This window comes from Malaclemys terrapin, chromosome 10, assembly GCF_027887155.1.
Source record: "Malaclemys terrapin pileata isolate rMalTer1 chromosome 10, rMalTer1.hap1, whole genome shotgun sequence".
Classification (NCBI taxonomy): Eukaryota; Metazoa; Chordata; order Testudines; family Emydidae; genus Malaclemys; species Malaclemys terrapin.
This window is the reverse complement of record NC_071514.1, coordinates 38,591,876-38,604,345: the sequence shown is the minus strand read 5'-3', so window position 1 is coordinate 38,604,345 and position 12,470 is coordinate 38,591,876. Positions and strand designations below refer to the sequence as shown.

At 46.9% G+C, this 12,470-nt stretch overlaps 1 protein-coding gene across 2 annotated transcripts in view; it reads left to right on the top strand.

Annotated features, from left to right (window-relative positions):
- Positions 1 to 5,804, top strand: part of C10H15orf39 (chromosome 10 C15orf39 homolog) — a 34,100-nt gene extending 28,296 nt beyond the window's left edge. The window contains exon 3 of one of the 2 annotated variants that reach the window (XM_054042198.1): positions 2,334 to 5,804. In XM_054042198.1, coding sequence (XP_053898173.1) covers positions 2,334 to 3,181 — 848 coding nt within the window. In that variant the 3' untranslated portion in view covers positions 3,182 to 5,804. The remainder of the gene's footprint in view (positions 1 to 2,333) is intronic. The other variant, XM_054042199.1, reaches the window with a different exon arrangement.
- Positions 5,805 to 12,470: the final 6,666 nt, after the last annotated feature.

Below are 12,470 nucleotides of genomic sequence, written 5' to 3'. Positions count from 1 at the left end.
TGCAGTGAAAAAGGCAATTGTGATTCTAGGATGAATTAAGAGTGTTGTATCTAAGACACCGGAGAGGTTTCAGCATTGGCCTGCTAAACCCAGGGTTGTGAGTTCAATCCTCAAGGGGGCCCTTTAGGGATTTGGGTGCAAAAATCTGTCTGGGGATTGGTACTGCTTTGAGCAGGTGGTTGGACTAGATGACCTCCTGAGGTCCCTTCCAAACCTGATATTCTATAATTGTTCCACTTTAGTCAGCACTGGCGAGGCCTCAGCTCCAATCTGGAGCTCTGCACTTTGAGAAAGATGTGAACAAATTGGAGAGACTCCAGAGGAGAGCAACAAAAATGTATATGAGGTTTGGAAAACATAGCCTATGAGTAAGCCCCTTTGTTTTCAGTTTAAACTGATTTTTACTGAAAAAATCCTGGGTTTTATGAAAAGTATTATTTGTTTTTTTCCAATTTTCACCCTACTTTTGTAGCATTCTAATATATAAAAAGTACTCGTTTTATTAGGAAAATACAAGACATTGCATGAGATATATGTACGATAATACATTAGTGTGTGTGTGTGTGTGTGTGTGTGTGTGTGTACAAAGCTGCCTGTTGAAGCAAGGCCATCTATTCATTTAGAAGAGACACACAATAAACAAGCAGGCACGCACGCAAGCTCTGAAGCGTGTGCGCATCTGAACGTACTGATGAATCTCACGCCCACCACGTACACATTTCAAGCTGTTGGCAGATAACGGTTTAAAGATCTGACAAAAAGATGAGAAGGAAACTAAAATCTGTATCAGTATGTGTTTCAGAACACAAGGAAATATTCAAAAGTTTAAAAAAACCCATTGGAGAAAAGGATGAAGTTGAGTGTATGTGCTGCAAATGGTGTGGCCCAATTATTACATGTAAATATTTATAGGCTAACAGTTCTAAGTCTGCAACAGTAAACTGTTTATTCAAATGAAAAGTTTTTTATTTGGGGATTAGAGATATATTGTTTTCTTAAACTCTGAGGTGGCATTGTGTATTGAGTTCTGTTTTTAACTCTGCAGCAAAGAACATTGAATTCCATTCATCAAAGCATTAATCTACTGAATACATTTTTCCCCATCCTTCTGTCCACCAAAATAAAACCTGATGTTTACCCAGAAAAAATAATAGTTTTTTCCACCAATTTTCACCGGTTTTCGTCGTCGTTGTAATGAACACTGATAAATTCCTGGGAAAAATTAAATAAAATAAAAACCAAAAACGAAGGGCCCTACCTATGAGGAAAGGCTGAAAGATGGGGGCATGTTTAGTCTACAGAAGAGAAAGCTGGGGGAGATCTGATAAGTATGTTTTAAAGAGGATGGTGATCAATTGTTTTCCATGGTTGGACAAGAAGTAATCCACTTAGTTTGCAACAAGGGAAATTTAGGTTGGATTGTGTGGGAAAAACTTTCGAACCATGAAGATCATCAAGCACTGGACTAGGTTACCAGTGGAGATTGTGGAATCCCCAGCACTAGAAGTTTTTAAGAACAGTTTAGACAAATAGGGATGGTCAAGGTATACTTATCCCTTTCTCAGTGTGGGCAAATGGACTAGATGACTTCTTGAGGTTCCTTCTAGCCCTACATTTCTATGATATCCTAGATCAGATCTCATCAGTACATAACAGCTTCCATTTCCTCATGCTCTAGGCAAAAGCAGGGGCTAGAACAGGGAGGAACAGTGCAGACGTGGCTTCCTATCCAAGCTCTGAAAGTTACCCTGGTCTTTTAACTTGATGGTAATTGACTCAGAGCAACTGGTGAGTTGTAGAATAAGCTGGTCTTGTTTAAATCGTGAGGGGTGGGGCAGGAGCCAATGAAACCCAGTTTTTTGGCCATAGAACATCATTGCCAGAACCACTATAATGTGGAGGTAGTACTTCCATGACAGCCATTTAAAACACATGGCAGAGCCTCCACTGGTAGCTAATGGCATAGGTTCAAATTCCCCATCCTAGTCATAAGCTGGTGGGTAACCACAGTGCTCTTCTCCCTCAGCAGCGTATTGGAATTCTAGGCACTGCTGTCAGAGGAATACGGTAGCGAGTGCTCCATCTCTACTGCTGGATCTGAAGGGACCTTTACCAGGCTCCCTTTCAGGTCACTGGCAGTAAGCCCCAAAGAAGGAGGAAATGGAACCCATTGCATTTTGGCTAGTAGACTAGGGTTGAAATTGTATGGTGTGCCTATGGCTTCAATTCCTGCAGATGTCATCCTCACGTGGTCCACACAGTGCAATGAGAGCTTTATTTTAAGCAGGTGAAGGTGCTAACTTAACTGACCATGTCCTCTCTTCCTCACCTAGGTGAACCTGGTGCAGGGACTCTGACAGATGAAGGCAAAGCAGTAGCAGTGGATTACGTGAAGAAGAAAGCGACTGGGGGCCTGATGGGTGCAAGAGCTGGAACGCCGGCCAACTTGTTCAAGGGAAAGCACAGGAAAGGAAAGTTTCTGATCTCATCTAAGCAGGGGTCTCCTTTCCAGGAGGGGGCTGCTGCCCTGGGACCAGAGAAAACCCATCTGCTTGACGAGAAGCCTCAGGGAAGCCGCTCCCCTCCTGATGGAGAGGATACTTTGCTCAAGGATGGGAGACCATCTTCCCAAGTTGTTCCCAGCTCCCTGGATTCAAAACCAAATGGACTCCCACCACCCTCTGGTGCCAAGAGGCAACTTCTCCAAACCCACAAGCCTTGTAGGACCCTTCAGCTGAAGCTGACCAGTAAGGCATCCAGGAAGACCAGGAGTACCTCAAGAGTTCTGCACCTCCGGAACTCAATGGTTCGGATCAAATTCCAGAGGGTCCTTCGGGGAGCGCAGAGGACTCCTCTCCATGGCACTCGGGGGATGAGGGGGAGGAGTCCAGCTTCAAGGCGAGGCTGCTCCCTCCTCAGCAAGACCTTCAGGAATGAGGCGGAGAGTCCGATGTCCCCATCCAGGTACCCGGAACTGGTGGGCAAGCGGATCAGACATCTGTATGAGGAGAATGACAAGACAGAGGCCTGGTACCAGGGGGTGGTGCTGAGGATCCACAAGCATCACAAGGACCCCCTCAAGACGGTGTATGAGGTGAAGTATGACAGCGAGCCCGAGTGGCAGTACTACCTGGAGATCCTGCAGGACTACAAGAAAGGCTGGCTGAAAGTGGATGAATGAAAGTGGACCTTGGCCTTTGCTGGTGGCTTACAGCACTAGTGGCTCCAACTCAGTATGAGTAAAAAGCTCTGGGGTTTGTTTATTGTCTTCCCCACCATGGTCCCATCTCTGTCAATGGACTAAATGCACCCAGGTGTCGATGGAGAGAAATGCCACATAACTAAATGAGTTCATTCCTTTCTCCTCCCCCACTCACCCTGCACCTTCTGAATCGACACCAAAGCACCAATGTGCCTTGTGCCTGTAGTAGGAAGTCCAGAAGATAAATTCTACATGGAAGGCCATGGGCTTGGTTCAGTGGGAGAGGAATAATTGCATCTATTCAAAGCAATATTTCCCTCAGACTGACCATTCTCCCCTAGTCCATAACCTCCCATTGTTCCTTATTGGCATGGATATCCCCCACCAGGGAGAGCAGTCTCCTTCCTGGAGGCTGGGCTCTTGCATGGAGGCCACCTTCAGTGTTCAAAGGGGACAGGCCCTCCACATGCACAACCCCAGCAGCCTATAGAGGGCATCACACCAAGCACATGTAGCTCAGGAATACAGCAGGGAAGTGGTGTCACACTGTTCTTCCACTAGGCACCTTTTCTTTTCATCTCCTTTACTCCCACTTGATTTTTATCGGATCATCTCTCTCTCTCTTTACACAGCCTCCCAGCCACACTCATCCCTCTGTTTTCAGATAGAATGTATCTTTCATGCTCACCTGACTGACAATTTGTGCAGGTTCCTGTTCAAAATGCACCCTACGAGCAGTCCCCGCTGGGTCTAGCTGGTGACACAACATCCTTGAAGCTGAGTTGCAATTGGACACCCGGGGCTTGATTCTGTTGCCATGGAGTCAGTGGGAGTCAGGCCCTGACTTTCCGTGGAGCAGGATCTGGCTCTTACAGTCAAATGTTGTGATTTTCTGCACTCTATGCAATCCTGTTGGAGATGGTTTGATCTTGCACAGGATCTAAACTGGTGCTGAATTTGGTCCTTATACATCTCCCCCTGCCACCCAACACACACTTTCTTAATTTTATTTTTAATATTTCTTTTTAGTTTAATATTCTATGGTGGGTTTTGAAAGTGCATTTTCTGTGGAGCTGGAAGCTCTACAAGAGACAGACTAAGCCCACTCATGTTAGTGGTCTCATTGCTTCCAGGGCAGCTTGAGTGGGCTTGCTGATGGGTACTTTTAAAATGTACAGCACTGAGTACATTCTGAAGGGACAGGGGCAGTAGTTGGCTCTGTTTTCCATTGCTAATCTTGTAAACCTTTTCCCTTTCAACCAAGAGTGGCTGATCTGTATCTGATCTGCTTGGCAGAAGTAGCCTTTTTTTTTTTTTTTTTTTAATGGGGAAGGGGTTGTTTGAGTCAATGTTTTGGGGGTGGGGTGTGGGGGGAGAACCTTTACTTTCTGCCCCTAAAGGAAGAAAAGCTAACCATCTACATCTTCATTGCAATTCTCCCCACCACTCAGCCAACATTCACTTCTCCCTCCTTCTTTATACATACTTTATTCATTAAATATAGCTTCTTGCTTTAATTCCCTGCCCTTTTTAATTTTGAAAGGCTACAGAGATTAAACAGAACATTGGGATCATGACTTCCATAGTTACAGGACTGATTTTGTTGTTTTAAATGAAAACATTTAAAAAATGTTATGAATTTACCTTTGTAAGGAGCTGCTGCCTTGAAGTTTTGTTTTTTTTGTTTGTTTTATTTAAACTTTTGGATTCCCCTGTTAACTTTGTTGAGATAGTGTCACCAGTTAGGAGCTCGATTCTTGTCATAGCTGAGAGACATTCTGAGTGGGTTTTAAAGACTGATTTATTTTTTTTAAACCTGATTACAATGCAGGTCCTGGATGCTCACTCCTGGGTGACTTTTTAAGGAGTTCTTAGGGAATGCACATGCCGGTGAAAATCCTTTATACTTGACAAGGAAATGGGGACTATCCTAATGTAACAATAAAATGGGGGTGAGAAGGAGAGACCTCATATGTCTTCAGAACAGCGACCATTTCACTTCCTATAACACTGTAATGATTCCGGACATAATAGTGAAGTCTCCCTCTCATCAGCTGAAGTGAATGGGTAAGAACTGACACATCTATGCTCCACCAGGCAACCAAATGGGACTGGTTATTGTGCGGTAGAGAAGTATAAGAGCAAAGGCCTTTACAGACTCTACACACAGGTATTTTCAGCTGGTCGGGGGAGCTGAGGAACAAGTTAAGAGAATTCCCCCCCCCCCCCCCCCACTACAGGAAGTATTTATTTTCAGCCTACAAAACTAAAACCAGTGAACTAGTCTTTCCAAAATGGTGTTTTCCTGCTTCTGGAGGCAGTTGCTGCTGCATTGAGTACCATTTGATTTTTAAAATGCTTATACTGAACCCGCAGGCGACTTGGAAGGAGGGGTTCCCTGTGCCGTCTGTGCACTCTCTTGCCATGTGCAGTCTGTGAGTAGCATTGTAAAGCTATTCGGAGACCAGTGTTTGTAAATAATGTAATTTTTTTGTATAGAGTCGAAGTGGGAGAAAGTCCTTCACGTTATTTAATATTTTGTAAGAATATCACCGTAAGAGGTGCCTCGCCCTGATTAAAGTGTTTGGTTTGTTTTTGAATACTCTGGATTGCTCATTGTCCATATTATTACAGTAGTACCCAATCTATTATTGGCCCTGTTGTATAAGGCACTGTATGTACCCAGAGTATGAAATGATCCTTGCCCTGAAGAGTCTGCAGTCTAAATAGACGTGACAGATGAAGAGTGGGAGGGAAAACAGGAACAGGGAGGGGAAACAACTTGCCAAAAGTCTGTCTGTGACAAAGCCAGAAATAATATCCAGCTCCCCAAAAGCCCAGTTCAGTGCCTTTATAAATTAGACTATGCGGCATAGGCTAAATCCTGTTTGCTTCAGTAGGACTGCTCCTATGACAAACAAGCAGAATTTGACCCTGTCTGATATTTGTCTGTCTTACATACACAAACAAAACCGCATTTGGAGTTTTATCCTACTTCTACAGAAGCAGAAGGGTGTTCTGTTATTGATTGCAGTGGGAGCAGGGGCAGATCTATGCTATCCTGTTCTGCCTTTCAATATTGACTAGGTCTTTCTTATATTTGCACTTTGCTTTCACCCCCTTTGGAAAAATTTGTTGCACAGAATCAAACTGCACTTAGGCCTGCTGGACCTCAACCACTGCTACTCCACAGCTGTTGACCCTCACCTCTGTGTTCTTAGGGGAGGAGGTGACCATATCACAGGACTCCATGTGAAGCCTCCAGCTATGTGCTGCTCCAGTGGTACAGAGGGGATGTAAAAGTGCTACAAGGGGCCAGGGGAGAATTCCCCTGATACAGGAACAGCACAAGGCCACTGTTGATCAAGTGTATAGTCCAACTGCTTGATGACGCTTTGGTTTGATAATGAAATCAATTCAAGAGACCAAATAACCAATATCAGTCAGGGTTATGGCTAAAAACCAATAATGCAGTACAGGACAAAGGTTCAATATGATACCAGTCTGCGGGAAGCCATCTAATGCAATGTTGTTACCTTCACCTTCCATAGGGGGTATGCTCCCAAAGTTACATGTTTCAGCTTACAGCATTGACAGGATGATTTTACAAGTTACAAAACTCTACGTCACTAAAATCCACCCCAATCAGTTCATCCCAGTCACTTAACATGTTATTCTGTACCTTTACCTTCCTGATCTCTGTTTTGGATATTGGCATTCCAGCTATTGGTCCATGAAGGTGTCGCCGTAGTTCATACTAAGATGTAGAACAAATCGATCTTCATTTTTTGGCAAGTTTCCTGTCTTTTTATGCCAAATGCTGAGTTGTGCTTTGCAGGTTATTGTGGGAAGTAGCTTAGCCTGAGCCAACAGGACTCTGCGAAAAACACATGCCAATTCAGCTCTTACTACATTGTACAAGGTAGTATATGCTAACCTAACCCCACTGTCCCTGGCCCTCCACCACTCCCTTACTGCCTTCAGTGTTGGTGGCTGCTAAGGTTGGGAGGAGCATGAGAACAGCCATATGCACCTGGGTAAAGCCCTGCTTTTGCCCCTCCCTTTGAGTTGAATTTCAGTGGCACTCACACTGCCCGGGCCCTGGCCACCGGTCCGGGGGGGCTCTGCATTTTAATTTAATTTTAAATGAAGCTTCTTAAACATTTTAAAATCCTTATTTACTTTACATACAAGAATAGTTTAGTTCTATATTATAGACTTCTAGAAAGAGACCTTCTAAAAACATTAAAATATATCACTGGCACGCAGAACCTTAAATTAGAGTTTATAAATGAAGACTCGGCACACCACTGCTCCAAGAAAGCACTTCCCAAGCATCTGACACCCACAGCAGTTTGAATCCCAGCTGAGTCCCCACTTACAGCCACCTTGGCCAACATGCCAGAGCTCAAACAAGGCACTTCCAGAGCTAAAAGGAACATGCTGCTCTAGCTTGAGCTAAAGCTGTGTGTGTGAGACAGCCTTAATAACTCATGTCCTCTGTGGATCAGCACGGGAAGACCTGTATCACACACTCCCCACATGGTTACACTTGCTCAGAAAGGTCTAGAGGACATGGTAGTTAAAATGCCAGTGGCAACGCTAGGGCTCTCACCAATGCTACCACTGGAGGGGCTGCAACAGTGGGAAATTTTAAACAAAACTGCTAGTGGGGGGACAAAGCTTTCTAGACTCAGCTTGCCCAGGACCTTGCTCCTGCCAGGAAAATGTGGTTGCCTTCTGGCCCTCAAATTGTCCTTTCTCCGTGAAGATTGGAGGACTCCGAACCATTTACAGAAGGGTTTTCTGGTGCCTGGCTGGGGTTTGGTAGGCTGACATTATGCTCTTTCATTGACCCCAGGATATTTGAGGTACTGCTTCTCTCTGCCACACTGGCTGCTAGGGAAGCTGAAGGATTTTCTTTGGTCTATGGATGAGACTGACTCAGGCTGCTACTTCCTCCACAAATCTCTGGATTTCCTGCCACATCGGGCAAGTTTTCCTCTCATGAATGATCCTGTAGCTGGGGCAGACTCTCGCTGCTAAGGAAGGAGGTGAACTCTTCCATTAGTTATCAGAAGGCTGCATAGAAGCACTGTCTTAAAACCTACTATACGTTAGGAAGGGCAGGGCAGAAACCTCAAAGCATAGAGGTTAAGGGGCATAGGCTAATCTGTGTTAGGGCCCTATAGGGGAATAGCTAGGGGATAACTTAGCTACAAAACAAGGTATCATGGCAGTGATAGATGTGGCTCCAATTCGTCATGTAGGAGGGGGTCAGGGCTGAATTGTATAAGTGGAATTGCTTGGGGGCCCCAGGCTTGAGGCGAGGGGTACTTGCTCTTCAACTATCTACAGGGACATCAGGCAGAATAAAAATAACTGATTCTCAGCTGATGTGGCCATTCTGGGTTCCTTTTTCTGGCCCCACTGTAACACCAGAGCTTCAGACAAGACAAGACAAAGACTTTGGGACTGATCGTAACAGAATGGCTGAGACTCCCCTCAAGGTAAGCACAAAACAGCAACTCCCGTGAAGGGGCTAAAACTGCCAGCAGAAAAAAATATGAATGTCAGACTGGGCAGTCCCTGTTGCTCAGCAATAGCACTAATTGATTCATGACTGTTTCCTCACAGACAGTGCTGGATCGAGTCACCCTAACTTCCCCTGGGCCTAGACCCCTCTCCCAGCACCTTGGTTTTTTTAAAGCTACTTCCAGCTGTTACAAAGAACTTATGGTTGAAATATTTCACTCAGGGTATTTGGCTGACAGTATTTTAAAGAACTGGGCCATTAGCTGTTGAACGATGCAGTGGATGGGGTGGATTAAACTGGATTAAATCGGTCAATGGAGAAAGAAGTGGTGTCAAGACATTTTGCATCAAGCCCCCTGCTGGCCGTGCTCTGTATATTGTAAGATAAAAGCTCAGCAGGATACCATGTGAGGTAGATGACAACTTGGGACTTTACTCCTGCTGCTCCTACGCAGATAGTGGTTAGTATGCATGCCCATCTGTCTGAACACCACCAAGAAAAAGACATCAAACTCAATTGGGGTCTCTGTGGCTTCCAGTGAGGAGTCAATCCACGGTGGGATACCATACTTTTCCACTTGGCATTGGCTTCAATGCCTTGTATGGCAGCAACATACACTGGTCCAGGTTCATCTTTTCCAAAGTATCTATTTCAGACTGCAGTAACCCTGAATGCAGGGACAGGGTTGATCTAAAATAAGCTCAGTGATTCACACCCAGCTTTGATAATACTCTTTCATCCAGAACGCCTCAGACGCTCCAAAAACATTTCATCGCCTCCTTTCCCATTTCAGCACTACATCATTTCAACCATTCTCCTTTGTATTACATGCTGCCTGATGGCTGACCACTGAAATTTGGAAGGAAACCATAAATTGCTCCAGGGGGAACTGCAGTCTTTTAGAACAAGAACTCAAATGGAGGGCCCTGGTCACGTACTCATGCCTTCCACAAGCCTTGCAGAATTTGAAAGGACAGTTTCTTTCATTCTACCTGTTTTCTATGGGAGTGACATTGACCCAAGCAAGGCTGACCTCTAATGCAACACCATTGGATGCCACAAGGAGAGAACAAAACAATTTTTGTCCCAGTCCCACCATTCAGTCATGTCTGTGTCTTAGTGACAGATACACAAGAGAGAGATTTGTTGAACAGGGAAGACCAAGCAGCTTTTAGGGGTAAGTCAAATCAGTATGAACTGCTTGTCTATCTCCATGTTGATGGTTCAAATCTATGGCTAGCTTATGCCATTTCTTCCTAAGGCAGAAGGTGAAGGCAAACCCTTATTTCAGATGCCCTAGCTCTGTTTCATTTGGAGTCAGACAACATCCTCTCTCCTCTGATACTCATTGCAGAGGATCATTTAAGGGCTTGTCTACATTAGCAGTTCTCAACCGGGGGTCCACGGCCCCCTGGGGGTCTGCAAGCCCTTTCAATGGGTCCATGGGGCCCCGCGGCTGAAGGCCCGAACCTCAGCGCCTCCTGCGAGGCTGAAGCCAGGAGATGTGGGGCTGAATCCCGGAGCCCCGAGCCCGGTGCTCTCTGTGGGGCAGAAGCCCTGAGCCCGTGGGCAGAGTTGGGGACATGGAAGGTATTGCCTGCCCCCTCCCGCCCCCCACCCAAAAAAAACCTGCAGCGCAATAGCATGGCAGTCCCGGGGGCAGTTCCACACCTCCCTCCCCGCCCATCTCCTCGCCCCGCCCCTGGCCAGATGAGGTGGGAAGCTGGAGCCAGGCAGTGCGGGGCAGCTGTTGCTCTGGTTGATGCCATGGAGCAGGCAGTGGCAGCGTTCCCTCCTCTCCTGCTGGTCTCCCGGGTTCAAGCTGCTCCTCAGCTCCCAGTCCCCTTTGCTCCTGCAGAGGCAGCAGGTAAGAGCTCCCTGCATGGGAGACCCAGCTCCGTGGCTGGCAGACCCCTCTGGGAACAGGGACCGCACCCTGCACCATGAGCTACCCCCTGCCTGCCCACAGCCTCTAGCCACCCCTTCCCTGCACCCACAGCCATCCCCTGTGTGCACACAGCCCCAGCTACCCCCCACCCCATACACTAAGCTGTTTTAAAACTTTTTGAACTAAGCCCCCCCACCTTTGAGTCTTTGAGTTATAATTTTTGGTTGCATGCCCCCCCCCCCCCCAACCCAGTCAGGCTGGGTGGCCCGCTGAGGTGAGTCAGGGGGTGGAGGTGGCACTCCCTCCCTGGACCCCGCCATGTGGAGGTGGCTCAAGCCCCGCTGGATCCTGCCCCCCCAAAATAGAAGTTAAACTACACCCATGTAGTCCCGAGGCCCTCCTTCCACCCCACCCTCACCCCCCGCTGGGCCCTGGAGTTTTTATAGCATGTCGAGAGGGGCCTCAGAAAGAAAAAGGTTGAGAACCCCTGGTCTACGTCTGTGGTCTGTGGCCGATGTCTACGGGGTCCACGAAAGGTTGGCATTAACATAGAACAGTGGTTTTCAACCTTAGACTATGACTAAGATTTCCAAAGGGGTCCATACCTCCGTTTGACATTTTTTAGGGGTCCACAAATGAAAAAAAAAGTTGAAAAACACTGGTCTACACAAACAGTTAGACCAGAGGTAGGCACCCGATGGCACGTGAGTCACCTTCGGCACACGAGCTGATTTTCAGTGGCACTCACACTGTCCATGTCCTGGCCACCAGTCCATGCAATATAACCCCCCGGTCAGCGTGTGGTAGAAGTCCGCCTCTGGTCTGGTCTGCAGAGGGTATGAGTTGTTGTAGCTCCTGGCTCTGGAACCTTGTTGTAGCTGTTAGCGGTATTTATGCACACTGTCTTGGCCAAGAAGGTGGCTGACACGTAAGCATCTCTTCCATCACCTTTGTTGTTGCACGCATGAGTCCCATGTACACTTCTGCTTATTGATGAATGGCAGCCCTGTGCTGTTTCAGATCTGATCTACACATCTTTGCTGCTGCACCTCAGCCCTGACCTGCAGTGCTCCCTGCTAGTCCAGTCTTGGGCCTGTCTTAAATGGAGACTACCAATCACTTTGACCACAATCTTTATGGCAACATTTTCTGCCTGTGACCCCATGCATGCGCATGCATCTCGCACCTGGCTTCAATTGAAAGCATCATTGTTTCCTAGCAGACGGGTCTTTTGAGGTTGAAGGTTTGCCACAAAGAGAGAGAGACAAAAAATATTTTGAGCATGGAAAGAGCTTAGGAAGGAACATGCCCAGAACACATTCCCCTGACCTAGACAGGCACAGTCTTCAAGCCAGAAGCATACAGGCATGCATGAATCCACTCTGCCTGACCCAGAACCTGGCCTTTGGACTTTGGTTATTTCTCTGTCCCCCACCATGAGGATGCTTTGCTTCCCCTCCAGGTGAAACCAACACAGCTGTGTGTAGAAGCACTGTATCAAAGCCCTAGCTGTTGCACATATGCACCCTAGCTAAACCATAGCATGGGGAACATCCCTCAGGACCTTCCGCTTCAAACCCCTGCTGTTGGAGCTAAAGCAGAGCTGCCAAGGGCTTGGTGTTTCACATGGCGCTCACAGATTGGGCAGCTCCATCACATCAGCTTGCTTCCCAGCTGTTTTACAGGCCATCTAGCAGAGCTGCAGGCAGGTAGCAGGGCATCCCATGCAACTGTTTTCTCTGGGCCCTCAGGTGCTGCTACAGGGGTTGTATTGGCTGCCTTTCCCCCTCTGCTCTCTATGCTTCCCTGCTGGAGCCCAGGCCAAGATGTATAGGGTGCAATTA